Source organism: Stigmatopora nigra, chromosome 3 (genome assembly GCF_051989575.1).
Source record: "Stigmatopora nigra isolate UIUO_SnigA chromosome 3, RoL_Snig_1.1, whole genome shotgun sequence".
Lineage (NCBI taxonomy): Eukaryota > Metazoa > Chordata > Actinopteri > Syngnathiformes > Syngnathidae > Stigmatopora > Stigmatopora nigra.
The window spans coordinates 9,127,105-9,142,965 of record NC_135510.1 but is presented as its reverse complement, the minus strand read 5'-3'; the positions used below and the strand labels follow the sequence as shown (position 1 = coordinate 9,142,965).

General features: G+C 38.8%; 1 protein-coding gene across 2 annotated transcripts in view; it reads right to left on the bottom strand.

Moving 5' to 3' along the window:
* sbf2 (SET binding factor 2) overlaps positions 1-15,861 on the bottom strand; it is a 58,314-nt gene that overhangs the window by 11,220 nt on the left and 31,233 nt on the right. For both annotated transcript variants that reach the window (XM_077712695.1, XM_077712696.1), the window contains exons 17-28: positions 11,602-11,670; positions 7,919-8,089; positions 7,088-7,353; positions 5,288-5,460; positions 4,987-5,060; positions 2,149-2,344; positions 1,739-1,866; positions 1,476-1,651; positions 1,047-1,180; positions 748-949; positions 479-675; positions 217-357 (exon numbers count right to left, since the gene is read on the bottom strand). In XM_077712695.1, the coding sequence (XP_077568821.1) occupies positions 217-357; positions 479-675; positions 748-949; positions 1,047-1,180; positions 1,476-1,651; positions 1,739-1,866; positions 2,149-2,344; positions 4,987-5,060; positions 5,288-5,460; positions 7,088-7,353; positions 7,919-8,089; positions 11,602-11,670 (1,927 nt within the window). The remainder of the gene's footprint in view (positions 1-216; positions 358-478; positions 676-747; positions 950-1,046; positions 1,181-1,475; positions 1,652-1,738; positions 1,867-2,148; positions 2,345-4,986; positions 5,061-5,287; positions 5,461-7,087; positions 7,354-7,918; positions 8,090-11,601; positions 11,671-15,861) is intronic.

Sequence of the window (15,861 nt, the reverse complement as noted above, 5' to 3'; positions counted from 1 at the left end):
CTATTAAGATTGCCGACCTATGCTTCACGCATAACCTTTTATTGTACAATTTTCGTTCCAAATACTCCTTAATATAATATTAAGTGATAAAGGTATAAGCAACAACAACAAAAAATGTAAGCCTGCAATTTCAATTCAAATGGTTTGGACCATTATTTCCGAATAAAACAGCCAAAGGGTGAAGAGGAACCAGTTTGAATATATTCATTTAAGTACCTGGTGAACGGCCTATGATGGAGCGGTTAGACAGGGTGCTATGGCCGTTCGCCTTGAAGTAAATAGGTATGGAATCCAATATTGCTTGTATGTACTTCTCTTGTTCGAGGCTACTGGATGACTCGGAGGACGATGCAGGTGCTATGGTGACAAAACAGACCCCAAAAAATCCTTAGAAGAGTTTTTACACCTAGTTTTGATGTATTTAATATGAACAATTGCTGGAAAAGTCAAGCTAATGCTTGTGTAATCAATCACATACCCGGTGAGGAGGGATTCTGTGACTTAAATAATCCCACCACACTTTTGCCATGGAATCCCCCCGAGCGCAGCAGCACAGCTTTGGTGCGAGGGTGCTTCCAACACACCACAGGGAGACGGTTGTGTCGATAGCACCGAGCCACTTTGTGTAAACTGTTGTCTTGTATAGCCTGGGGAACCACTAAGAGTCCCGGATAACTGAAACAGAGGCAAAAATATAATAATAATAATCTGAATTTGTCCTTTGTACAATGTGGTCAATGAGCTCACCTGCGACAAAGGGAATAAAGCCTGTTAACAGCCGTGATCCGGAACTGGTCGCCTGATTTGGAGCGGGACGAGCTGGCTGTGATGGTCCCCAAGCCCATTCGCTGGTAGTCACGAAAACACGACTGCTCCACCAGCTGCTCCATGGTGGACTTCTCGGACGTTCGGAGTGTACTGGTAGGCGGCGGTTCGCCATCATCTGATACTGGATAATAAATACACAGACAAGGGAAAATTGACACAAGACTATAACTACGAGTTTAGTCGGAAATTGAGGATTTTTTTTTTTTTCCATGTCTCACTGGAAATGTCATCTTCTTCGTGCCAATTCATTTTGCTGCCTCTGTCATTCCTTTTCAGTGTGGTCTGGCTACCACGACCCATTGTAATCTTGCTGGCTCTCTTGGCTCCCTTGACAATTGTTTTGGATAGTGTTCTGAAGCAACAAAAGAGCAAAAAACAATCTTCAATTGAAAGCTTTCACACATGATGTTGGTCCACTACTTCAATCTGAGATTTAAAAAAAAGTTCATTTAAAAACTTCTATCTTCAACCTCTGAGTTACCTGGTTTCCCCCCTTAGTCATGTTTGCACTTTTAATATTAAAAGTGACCATCAATAAATTGTTAGTTGATCTACTTCCTTTAACAGGAGGCTTGGCACATTTTACATATAATAATGGATTTGATCTTCATGTGTTAATGGTAGTAAATGAAATAATAACCACAAACCTAAAGCCAGTGTTTCTTTCTTTTTGCTTTGGAAGAATAAGCTGAGGTTGAGTTTGCCCTGCAGCAAAGGCAAAGGAGCTGAAGATGGATGGTGGGTAACGGAGTCTTTGTAAGTGCTTCCTGAACATCTCCACCATCTCTGAGCTCACCTCTTCGTCAAAAGCCACCTTTATCAACTGTAACAAAGATAAATAAACAATATAAGAGTGGTTTGTGTGAGTGGCATAAATATGAGGAAAGATCCAGTAATCCAATACAACAACCTGAAAGGATGCAGAGCGAAGTTGAAGGCCCTCCTGCATGTTTTGCTGCAGTTGGTTCTGGATGCTGATTTTTTTCTCCTTAGTCAACGTGGATACTGGGAAAGCTCTGATTACTGCCTGTTCCCCAACTGAACACACATGGACAATGGCAGTTGAAATAAAATAAAAAAATGGGGGACATTTGGGGTTCAAAATTCCTGAAAAATAAATCTTTAGGCTTCTGATTTTCTGCCAAAATTCACAACTAGTTAAAAAAAAATAGTCAAAGGCTCGATTACAGAGTAGAGATAAATTGTACATTTCTATTGCATAATTTACCTAGTAAATACAATACGGTAATAGGGCTGAGAAACCAATACCGTAGTCTTGAGCCTTAAAACAAATCAGTAGGAGGTTTACAATGAACCTACCCAGTGGGTCATGGGGGATGCCTTTAAAGATGATGCGATAGGTGGTGAGGAAGAGAGCACCCTCTGCTGGTAAGATGTGCGGGCCTCCCAGGAGCCCCCCAGTAGCCTCTTCCCTGCCATCGGGATCCAGAAGTACCCTCAACCCCTCGGACACAAACTCCTCGCCAGGAAGCAGTGCTGGACGTAGAATTTTTGGCTGATGGGGCGACATGTTCACAATTACATTCAGAAACAGTGAAAAAAATATTTTTTTCCTTCCCAGAGTCCATCTGTAAGAGTATACTAGTACCTAAAGATGAAAACCTTTAAAATCACAGTGCACTGATACACATTTCTCACATGCAGGCCAAATTAAAACAAAAAAAAAGTTTCCCGTTGTATGAAAATAACCATAGTGGAATAGAATTCAACATGACAAGAACTCTGACTCATGAAATTACTATTTTTTCTTTTAAAAATATAAAATAAATAAATTTAAAAAAGCACTCTTTAGCACAAGCAATCTTGCATGCTACATCAGGCTCCAATTGACAGCGAAATACGTCAAACTCATTTTTCTGCCGGGCCCTCTGGTCAAAATAGGGTTAACTGAAGCAAATCAATACAAAACTGCAACTTATTCAACACACTAGCAACCAAAGAGGATAACAGCCTCATTCACAAAAAAACACGTACTTTGAAATCTATAGCACATGAGGTACCTTCTAGGTAAATATTCTACAGCATGCAGGCATGTCACACTGACACACGATCCAGCTCGCAATGGGATCACAGCAGCCGTGGGTGGAACCAGTCTCATAACGCTGTCGTCAGTTTGACCACCGCCGTTTTTAGAAAATGTAGGCCAATGACTTTCGACATAGCACTTCCAAATTGATCTGACACAGTAAACGCAACTTCAGACTTTTTCTAAATGTTTGGAAACAACAGGTGCTCAGGTACTTCCAGGTTGGCAGAAAGCAAGTGAAGACCGCTAGCCGACTAGAGTGGAAAAGTAGAAGAAATATCTGTCTATGATTTAATTTAAGACTAATTTCTGCACTATATATCAAACATTTTTTTCATAGTGTGGCTGGACTTGTGATTTATCCTTAGCTGAGACTCTTTAGTATTTATTTTCATGGTTTTCCCCAATATTTTGTATGCCTGTCTACAATGGCAACATCTTACACTGAAATGCATAATATACGTATTTACTTGTTAGTTTCATGACCTTTCAGATTAAGGACTCCTTATTTGAGTATCGTTAATAATTATCTTATAAAAACAGATAAGTCATAATTTCAAAATGTCTTTCAATTTAAAGATAAATTCCTTTATTTAGTTGCCTGAGGGAAACCATAGAGTTACACATGGTTTTCCCCCTTTTCAATGGGCGTTTTTCCATTGGGGTTATCAATACTCATACATACTAAAAATTTAGCACATAAGATTTAATGCTCTGTAACCAAACTCCTATGTCAGGTTTCTGGAAAGCTTATGCTCACAGGTGTAGCTCAAAAGTTTGGCTTGGTTGACTGTGAGGAATTCAGCTAAACATAATGGCCAGCTCGCTAATACTATAGCGTGATATTCATTTCAAAGATCATCTGCCACCAACACATTGGCTGCCATTGATGGTGAAAGGATGTCTAATCCATTTGGATTGCATTAACCTTCCGTTGGACATCTATTACCATCAATGGCTCTAAAACACGAACATCAGTTTAAATAGATAGGACCCAGATGGATGGGATCAGAGGTCTTGCCAATAGGAAGTACTTGTGACATCACAGTGAATATCTATCTAAGTTTGTCATTCAAAATGTGTCAATAGAGGCAAATCCCACTCAGTGATTAAGTTAACAGAAAGCACTTTGAGAATTCCCAAGTTTGCCTATTGCCGAGTAACCCTCGTTAAACCCCATCAGCGATTTTATAGAGGTATTGGATTGCATTATAAAGCATTGTGGTTTTCCCTTCCGTCCGTCTATTACTAATACCACTGACTCGTCATGAGGCCGGTGCCACTGTTGTTTTGACATTTTTTAGTACACAGCATGCGACTTGCAATTCCAGCTTGGAATGAGCCACAAAGTTCAGCAGACAGCTCACCACAGTTTCCAGGTTGGTCTCAAGGCAGAACTGCGATGCTGTTTGTCTGTGTGTATGAGTGCGTGTAACAAGGGATTACTATGTGCTGGCAAGCACAATAAAAGCACAGCAGGGTTCAAAATAACAAGTGAGATATCTAAAAATGCACTTGGAAAATTTGCAAATCTTCCATTTGTTGCACACGAGTAGAAAAAGAAATTAAAACCTGAAGAAAATTTACCAATTTCGTCATTAGCAGCTGGGTATGATGACAATTAGGCTTTTGTCGAGTGTCAATGATGATGACATAGCCTATGTTTGATTATTATTATTATTATTATTAAGATGGGAATTGGATGCTGCAGTGTATAAAAAAGGTCGACATTTGAAGTATGAAGGGCAAATTTCAAAATGTAACTTTCTTTTATAGTTTTTGTACTTCAGCTAAGATGGTTCTAAAAATGAATGTATTGTCAAGTTTAAAATCAATCAAGAATTGGAGAAAATCCAGACCAGATACTTTCAAACATTATAAATCAATCAAAGAATATTGACTGTTAGAAGCTCTGGACAAATTTTAGCTAAACAGTGTCTCTTAACACTTACTCGATTATCAAAATAGTTGATTAATTTGATCATTAATAATTCTTGAATTGTGGCAGTTTTAAACGTCTTCGAATGAGCAATTCAGAAGCACATTCCACTGCTCATTCACAAATATAACTAGATAATCTCCAAATATCTTGCAATTAGCGTTTCACACACCTTCTGAATGGGTGGTAACCTCCTGCTCTCCCTGTGAACTGCCTCTAGAGTCTCCATCTGCATAGCGACAATGCCTGTGGGTCAGAAGATGAGGTTACCTGGTGTCCGTATAGAGAAACACATGGGCTCGCACAACCAGCGTGTGTGTATTTCCAGGCTTTAAGGCCATTTAACATGTCAGGAGTTAATCAGCTCAGAGGTCGCCGTTGTGCTGAGAATACGCACCAGCAGGAGTTACTCTGCACAAAGCTGATGGGAATTAGGACAGCAGATGCGTGAATGGACACCGCAAGTGACGTACCTGGGATCATGCTGTGGAGGTTCTTGATATGTTCCTGGGTGACTCCGCTCTCAGTGCACACTTTGTCGATGAATCGTGCCACGAATCGGACCACAGAGTTGGCCACATCGCTGGTTTCTGAGTCTTCGAAACCGCTTTCCGTGTCGAAGCTCTCGGCGACGCTGCCGGCGATGCTATTAATGAGAAACGGTAGGATGAAACGCACGAATGTGTAAAAGGCAGAGACAAAGCTACTAGAGCTGCGGGTGAGCAGCGAAGCTGGCACAGGCAACGTGTTGATGCTAGAGAATGTTTCACATGAATCCTTACAAGCAGGTGGCAGTATCCAAAAGTCATTGGTGAAAAGTAATCATCCTAAGCTACAATTATAAAGGGGGAGGGAACAATCAAAGAAAATGACTACACACCATTTTTTGCAGCTGTTGTCCCAAAACAACAACTTGCAAATAATGAAGAATCAAATGTTACATCTTGAGTCACTTTTGATGAGAGCAAAGTTAAATTTGGATGAAAAAAAAAAATGAGAACGCTGTGTTCTTTTGAGCGATTTTTGGCAACAACTTTGAGGAAAATATTTACATCGCAGCGCATAGCAAAAGAAATCGCAGCTATTTTGTTTTGTTTGAATACTGACAGCACAATTAATGAAACCCAAAGGGGTTTCAAGACTGATTATTATGTGCAATAACAACATCCTGAAAGCACCTTAAGATTAAATGCACACCAGATATACAGTAGAACAGAATGGGGTTGCTTGTCACAAGGGTTGGTTGACATACTTGCCCACTAGATGACAATGTAGCACAATATTGCTTTTGAAATGATCTAACAGCAACATTTATAAAATAATCCACTTACATCTTCACTGCACTGTCACTTCTGATTGAAGTGAGTGGCAATTACTTTTTCAAGGTCAACTTCCAAACTCACTTTTCCTTTATGTGGTTTTAGACAATGTGTTTCCAGTTATAAAAGTTTTACTAATAATCAAATCACTAAATCTCAATTTATCGCAAGATTTTCAATGGAAAATATATAGTACTACAAAAACGTCAAACTTATGACAGGCCTAAACACACCACTGCTTCCTAAAAGTATGATAACAAAGTATTCTAGAAGGCTCTCAAGAAGCTGTGCACTTTCTAGTTTCTGTTTCAGCATGAGTGATTCTGCTTCCAAAGTTTATTTGTGTATGAAAATGCATGAAATAAAAATAAAATAAACATAATTAAAGGCAGTTAACCACAACAGTGTGCAAGCAGTGAGCACATCAAATCAACATAGTTGGAGAGTGCAAACTCGTTGCCTGTCATCACTGTTTTTTACGACCGTGAATAGCTATTGGACAGTATGTTGATGTTCACTTCTGGACTCAATTTAATGTTGTTTTGAATTTCTAAATGCGTTCTTGAGTGCAATGTCTTCTTGTTTTTACACAATAACTTGAAAGACGGATGTGTTTTGCTCTTTTAAGCCAACATTGTAAACCTGTCTTAATTTAAGGGTATTATTGTTAATGTTCCTTATTTATGCAGGTAATAAAAAAAACACTTAAATGATGCACTTCATAAAATTCCCATTGTTTATAGAGAAAATCTCTTTTAAATAACAGGTGACAAGCAAATCCATAGTGTGTGATAGCCAAACACATAATGGAGAAGGTTGATGTATTTCATTGATAATAAATTATTTTGGGAAAAATAATTAAACAATGAAAAGGATGTCAAATCCAACCAAAGATATAAAGATACAAAATTGTGAAAATCAAGTTACCAACAAATGAATTGTCTCCCCACTGACCTGTTGGTGACAATGCTGTTGCTGCCGCTTTCCCAGTCAGCTGCGGGCGTGTTGCGAAGCAGTTTGTTCTTGCTCGTGTCCAAAGGAACCAGCAGGTAGACCATGAGGCTGGCATAATGGATGGCCTGGCTGAAAACTGTACTCTCTTCGTTCTTAACCAGTTCCTGCTGCTTCTCTTTGCTTAAACCGGGCCAGGAGCGCAGCTGTTGTGCCGCAAGGTCCATAGCTGTCGGCTCCTCGTCTTTCGGGGGCGCCGTGCTCACATTCTGGAAAGAGATGAGAGATTTTTATGATTATTATCATTTGCAAAAACTCAAATACATTTTCTATCTAAATAATAAGCTACCGTCCAGATCACAGGTGTCATTAAACTTAAGGCCCGGGGACCCCATCCATTATTATCTGTCAATGTCAGTGAATGTGAACGATGTCCAGTGACTTCATGTTTCTTGCTCCGAGAATATTCTTTGTTAAATGTTGTTTTTTCCAATTTGAATAATTATCTACACGTTTCTCCTACTTAAAAAAAAGGTGAGAATTACATTTTAAAAAGTATTGTTTTTTTTAATGTAAAAATGTCAATAAACTGATTAAGCATAAAAAGTAGAGATGTTTCTATTTTTTTAAATTATGAAACAACATATAATGCATGTGTGTATACACATACATATACAACAATTTTCATTGATATTATTAATTAGTTGTATAATTATGGCAAACTTAATGGGCTCCTGAAAGAACCTATCACTACAATGGGGCCAGTGAAAAAAATAGAGTTTGACACCCCTGGTTCAGAAGAATCATCAATTCAAGAAAAAAATTAAGTTCTACCGTCAGCCTTTCAGCGATGCCCCACTTCTCCTCTGGGGTGTTGAGGTACAATGCTCGGATCTGGCTCTGGACTTCGCTGTAGAATGTGGCCTCCCAAAACTGCTGGTTGGTCCAAATGGGGTGGTCTTGTATACAAGTGTAGGCAAACTGGTTCACACCAGCAATCAGTTTCTGAAAGACAAATGCCATTTACTAATAGGTCGTGTAAAGGCTAACTGTAGGTGTACCAGCCGTCCACGTTAATCAATGGGAAAGACTCCAGAATAGGCAGCATAACCGGAATAAGACAATAATATCCATTGGATGATGAGGAGGGTTATCCCCATGTCTAATTTCTTTTCAATGTGATGACAATGACAGCTGCTCTTGTTTTTCCACTCCTCTCAAAAAAAAAACGGACTCAAGGCGGCCAAAAGCACAAGTGAACTCCATCATTTTCCCAAGTTTTACTAATGGTGATAAAAGGTCATTTGATGTGTCAACAGAGTCTTGCATTTTTCTCTCTTCTCGAGTTTAAGACACTATGCAGTGTTTTCCTTTTTTCCCTCTCCATCACAACACTGTTTATCTACAAGTATGAGAATTGTAGGCGGTTGCTATAATTATAGGCAACAGGAGAAAAAAAAATCTTAAATCCCAGTATGAGGTCCTGAAAACAACACTTGTGACAGCCTACCACATTGTTTCACTATCCTGGATCAAAGTGCATTGGAATTATTGATAACAATAACATTTAACATTGACCAAAACCTTAGCCAAACTACAGAAGATGACCTTAAAATTATAAATCAAGAATCTTCCGGAAAAAACAAAACAAAAGTGAAACATTCCACCAAATGCAAGGCGGAATGTTTTATCTTGAGTCATTTCTTTGTGACGATAAAATTCGGTTTCATAAACAGAAACTGTTGTTCGTGAGGAATACACACACGGAAAAAAAACAAAAAACAAAATGAGGAACGGGGTAAAACTGTCTCAAGGCCCTGTAGTCTAGACTGTGGTGTTTGACATGTTGATTTCAAGTAACAAAGATGAAAGCGATTCCACAACAAACAAACAGAAGCAAGTATGAATAGCAGGATGGTCTTTGAGGAGCTCTATATCACCTCTCTCTGTAGTACGTGTGTGATGCATCTAAAAGCAAATGCGTGAGCGTGCGGGGGGTGTCTATGTTGTCTAAATTCAGCCTGGGTGTGTTTTTCTGACTCTTCAGTTATGCGCAGGTCATTTTGACCTGCTAGGTCATCTCTTCTGAGCACTCATAAGATAGATGGTAAGGCAGTAGAAGGGTGAAAGAGAGAATAATAGAGGGAGGCGGAAAGGAAATAAGGAAATCATGTTTTCGAGGGAAAAGGGGAGTCAACTTCTATCAGACGCATCTGGCTGAGTGACCATACTTGTTGAGAGTGGTGTGCAAGTTTGATATAGGGATAGGAACAAGCCCCCAAAAAATACTAGGAAGTGGGATCTTGTTTGAAGATTTGGAGTCGCATTCCTACGGATAATGCAGTGGCATCAAAGACATTTTCAAGCACTGACTAGTTGGCTCTTTTTGCTTTTTGGGGAATTTCAAAAATCGCAACCTCCTAAGACCTATTTTTAATATTGTGGCTTAAATGACCCAAAATGTGATTTTAACATATGAGGATGCCAGATCTAAATTATTATATTTTTTCAATATTGTTTTTTTTGTTGGTATTATTTTAGTCTCATTTTAAATAAATAATTGAATAAATTAATACATTGTTGATGTGTTACTGTGTTAATAATGAAGTAAATACGAGCAGAAATATACTCTCGTATATAAAGTTGATTGTTTGTATTTTTTCTTCATAGGATTTAACTAATGCCATGCCAATGACAGACTTTCAAAGCATTTAAACTAATAGTGCTAAAATGAAATCAAAGCTGAGCCAATGTGGAGAAAGGAAAAAAACTGCCAATTCCTAAATAAGAGACAATCAAGTCATTTTTCTCTCATTGGGAATTCAAAATTGCCACATGTGCTCTACTGTCGAGAGAAAAACAACAACAGCATATGAAGGCGTGGAAAGATGATGTTGAAAGCAAAGAATTATAAACAAAGCCAAGGATAAAACATAACTGTGTATTAACACAATGTACAAGTAATGTAAATGTTCCAAAACAAGGTAAACAGATTAAATAAACCAGAATATTGACAAATTCAGTTCGTCATTTACCTCTTGAATACACAACAGCGGAAAATACCCATTTCACACTTCACCTAATAACAACAATGTCAAATACACTCACTTAGAACAGAGACAGAGTAGTACACTCAAATGCAAAAGAGGGATTTACTCAAATGTCAGTCATATCTCCTCATCTCCTGATTTAACATTTTTTTTAAATAGTAAATGCAACACGATCTAATCTGTGTACCTCAACAAAATTTTAACCTTCAACAACCAACAAAAGACTTCTGTGCAAAAGGTTGTATGAAACCCCGATGAACTTTAACAACTGTCCCCCATGCATGCAAAATACCCATTGGCAGATATTTTGCAAATCAGTCCATCCTTCCTTCCCTTACAAACACTAACACGCATCTGCAAAATATATATTCTACAGAGATGTCAGAGGCAGAGACAAGCAGAGGAATAAACAGAGAATGTGGGTCAAAAACATTAGCTGTTCCGCAACAACATATGGACTCAAACCAAACACTCTCCCCCTTAAGGCACGGCGATTGTGGCACATTCTGTTATAGAGTGAAGGACGTTTCCACATTCTCTGGCCTGGAGAAATATAAGGGCAAGTGGATAGTGGCACCGAATGCATAAAAACAAGGTGACCTTTGACACCTAAATGTGACTATTAGTCCTAGAGTCCAAAACTGAATTTATTTCAGACTTGGAATTTGGCTTCCAAAACGTCAATACTGACATATATATACAAGACTAGTGTCATGGCAGTTTATAAATGAATGGTCCATGCACATAAATATTGATAAGCACAGGTGCATAGGATTTTTTGATGTTACAAGGAAGGGAATCTTGAATCCTTGCACTTGATTGGCGCACAAAGTACTGGTAATGAAAGAAAAATGCTGCTTAAAATAAGCACTTTGTAGAAATCCTGGATTTATTTACGTGTTTCTCCACTATTAAACTTCCCAAAAATGAAATACTATGTTTTTCAATTTATTAAACAAGATTCTTTCTGCTGGGGTGCGCATGATAAAAGGTGTTGTCTGTCCTATTAAAATATTTATGCACAGTATACTGCTGCACATCAATCAAAGACGATGAGTACATTTTCAAAGAATTTGTTATTTAAGACATTGGCCAAGAATTGCATGTTTTTATAAGTTCACTCCTGGGTCAGACCATTAAATGAAAAATGGAAATAAACCCAAGAGCTACACTTCAGCAAATTCATGATACATTGTAGTGTTAGAAACTGCTCTCCATGCATGTGTGGCTTGTTTTCAAGGGTTATCAAGGGTTCTCAAAAATGAACAGGAGCCACCACATGATTCGTCAAAGAATCTTTCTGAAAGTCAAGTCATCATTATCTTTTATGAAAATGGACTATTTCACGTAACTGGTTTTAACAACAGGTAGGCAGGCACTCCTTGCACTTATCTTGAAATGCGTGATCTTGAAATGAGTGTCACAGAAGCCTTATATGGAAGACACATCTGTATTAAATGAACTTACTCTGTAAAAAGCTGTTGACAAAGGCAGCAGCGCGGCAGCCACGGTGTACTCCTCTGTGCTGGAACAGTCCTGTGGGTCAAACAACAGTAGACAAGTGAGAGCAGGACAAGACACAGCAGGTCACAAGTTATGCATTTTTGTTACGGCTCGCAAAACACACCAGGACCTATAGAAGAAAGACACATGTACGTTTTAGTAAAGAAAAAAGCAAGACATTGCGTTATCGCCTCTATATGTTCTTTAGCAATATCACAGGGTGCGATGTTTCACAACACATGTGAATGATCAGTGTGACAAACACCAAAGGGTAAACTATCCAAACACCCATTACATGAAGACACAGCTTGTCCTGTTAAATATCAGTATAAAGTCAAGAAAAAAATAAAATCCGCCAAAACCACTCAGTCCACCATGCTCCATTGTAGATGTGGACATGTGCTTTCAATAGCCTTATATAATCCTTGCCCTGACACTTGTTTAAGCGCAGCAGTCTTGAATTTTTTTGTAACTGTATTATTTTTTTTTTTGCAATCTTGAAACAGATGGCACCAAATGTGATCACAATCACTATTGACGTGTTACGAAAAGCTCTTTTTTTTGGTCTTCATTTTTTTTCAGTCTGCTAGCCAGGTCTTTCTCATTGCTGCTTTTAAATCAATGAAATAGTTTGATATATTTCCTTATGGAGAAATAATACTGTCATCCCTCCAAGCATCCGCTTGTCCATGTGTCTTGCAGTTACTAGGCTAGGTTTTATAATATATATTTGGGGGGGGGGGGGGGGGGGGGGGGAATTTTGTATTTTTTTTACTGTTCCAGGGTTAAATGTATAATAGTAATACATAAAATATGGAAACCAATATGTGCACCAACTATAGAACACTGTGGGTTCTTGGCAATAACTTGCATTTGAAAGTTTCCCATCAAAACTGGCAAAAGAGAGTAAAATAAAATTCTTTTACAGCATAGCTGCAAACATACATTTAACGTATGTATAAAGATATTTTTTCCACATAAATTACACATTGGTGAATCACATTAATACGTAAAGGATTATTGTCATTATTATATTTCAAATTTTGCATTAAATGCATCAATGCTTAAGCATTTTAGGCAAATCCAGTTAAAGAGGTGATGCTCAGCATGTCTCATCAGAATGCCATAAAGGTTGAAAGCACATTACAAGGCATCAATCAGAGCCTCTGTGGTTTTAAAAACTGATGAGAACAAGAGACAGAGATGCAGGTTGGACTCTACAAGTCCTCCATTCACAGGAAATTGGTACTTATCGGAGGTAAGTTATTGGCCTAAACGAAAATAAACCCAGAGGAAACAAAAGTAAGTCCGTGTACAAACAATGGTGCCGACTTTGACCTGGTGGCATACCCCAAAACCCTAAATTGTATTTGTTTCCTAAAAAAAAAAACTACAGATGTTTCTTTCATACTGTGCTTTACTCGAAAGACATGACAAAGAATGTGTGTATATATACTCTCTCACTGGGAAATCAAAAGTTCAGCACATAGGGTGAAGAATGTAGGATTCTGAGCGGTCTGTAATGGGGCCCCTGTTGCCACCATTGCTCAAGAGAAGACCCCCAGCCAAAAAAAGAATGTACAGAGGAACGAAAATGCAAAACACAAGCGCTGCAGCTACACATGAAAGCCAGCCTGCCCCCCGTCGCGGAATGAGCAACAGTTTCTGTTTAATTTTGCTTGTCACAAGTGTTTCTTCTCTGCCATTCCGGGTTGCGATAAAAAAATCTGCCTTGGAGCGGCACCAGAGCATTGTTTACCGGAATCCGGAACAATGCTGCAGGTCAATGGAGTTCACAGTCGGAAATGCACAGGTAATGAGTTATAATTTAACTAGCCAGGCCAAAACACAAACACTTGAAACCTGGTGACATATTTTACCTGGTCTGTGCTAAAAAAACAACAACAAACTGTGCATCTTCCTAAGAAGCGGAAATGATCAGAGTCTAGTGTGTTACACAGTTTTAACAATGTAAAATAATTATCGACTGTATTTACTATCCAGATGCACAAAAAAGTCATGGCTGACTCACACAACCCCAACGGAAATTGTTTCGTAAAAACTATTTTGCGTGTAGTATACGTGTATATAAAAGCTAACCTAAAACATCTAGAGACTTTGTCGGACGTGTAGTCATTTTGAACTGTGGGCAGTGAATTATCTTGTTTTGGTGTTTCCAACCTGTTCTATCCCAAATGGATTGGACGTCTACTGCTGTCTGTGGAAGCCAATGAATTAATGCAGGAGTCTCAAACGTATTTTTGTTTCTGGCTACATCATAGTTACCATTTTCTAAGGGGCCATCATGATTGTTGCTCACTTATTATTCAACGTTAAAAAGGGTATTGGGAAAAAAATCTTGCTAAATCACAGTAATCAGCAATGTTGTTATCTTAGCTAGGAACATGAAACTGATTTACATGATTTGCTCTTGCGGGCCACAACAAAGTGGCGGACCAGATATGGCTCTGGGTCCTAGTTAATGTCCATATGTCAAGAACCGATATCGGGTTGAGCCAACTTCACAAACTTTAATCTCCTCTAAGTGGACCTGTAGAGTTGTGACGGGACAAAAGCTTTCTAGATAAACTCACAAAGAGATAAGCATTACAATCTACAAAGGGCCAGAGAACAGAAGCTAAGGAAAGTGAAAATGGATTTTCCAATGACGCAGGCAACATGAGAAAGATATTGAAGGCAACAGCATTCGGGGTTGGTTTTTCAGGGTATCAACACTTTGCAGTCAAGAACTTGTCGCAATGTCTAGTTTCAAGTTTTCTGACTGCGACGTAATTCCGCTACCTTGTTTTCCTCCCATTATTTACTGTATTTCTCACCAGTCATTTCCTCCCCCTTGAAGATGTAAGAACACCCGTGATGACTAACATAGTTATTCGGCTTCAGACACGTACACTATGTCGCGAGCACAAAATCGAGCACGTGACAGAAACGATGCAGGATGTCGACAAAAGGGAAACTTCCTGTGACATGTTACAGGAAATCTGATGGAATGAAGTGACGGCACTTTTACGCATATAAAGCGCAGAAGCATATTTTATTGGAATTTAACAGAACTCAATTACCCAAAATGAAAAGACGACCGGATAGTTGAACTCTGTGGTACGTGGCGAAAACCGAAACGTGTTTTCACCATGATTACCCTGGTCACACCGGACAATCAACGGAGTAAACATGGGAACGTTAACCAGTTTCAATTCCCAAGGCCAGTTTTGACTGTGGCAGACAATCTGGGATTCTACTACCACAACAACAAAAAGGAGAACATTTTTGGAATTTAAGCGTTTGCGCAAAGGGAAGGGCTACAATTCAAGTCGAGCATACTGCACATAAAAAAAATCTACAAGACCATCACAAGGCTTGCGGGGAGTGTTGGAGGCTATCCGAGCTGACATCAGGCAACAGAAAAACTACACTCTGAACTGCAAGCTATGGCATCATAAAATAGTCATTCTGAGAGATGGTAACCAATGCAATCATGCATCAACAACTATTGCCAAATCTACGGTAGTAAGCAACTAACAACTAGCGTCCTAACATAAAACAACATTTGAATTAAACCAACAATTTTCTCAACTATGGCAGTTGTGACTACAAGCAGACAGCAAGCATATCAGCTGATCAAAAATGCCAAGTTCCTACCTGGAGCTGCTCTCAATGCAGAAAGTACTCATAAACGCAGTGGAATAAGTAGTATTTAACTTCCTAGGACATGTGGACATTACATATTTGTTGTTACAAAACTACAATGTTAACTTCAGGACCACAAGGGCCTGGCGTCCATTTATCACAGAACCTACATCATGTAAAAAGATAATTCTTTGTTTTTACACTTATCAGGTCTCAATTAGCCTAAATATCAAAGAGAAAATAAAAATGCATGGTTTGCAAGAGTCTGGGTCTTAGGAGGTTAAGTGTAACTCCAAAAAGAAGGACAAATAGGTGTCCTGCTTAAGGATGCATTGGTTGCAGAGCGAGCCATTTAAAAATCAGGACACTCCGTTTTCAATTGACTGTTGTGACCTTGACAGACAGAGGTCATGTGCTCGCATCGAGCAACTAATGAATTGGCTAAATTATGTCAAACTTAATGAAGCCGTACACCGAAACGGTTTAAACAGCGTTGGGGGTCTTCAGGGTCGCCATTAAGGCCATAGAGAAGAGTGAGATGGATTTTCTCTGAACATCTGTGTGGAACATGTGCTG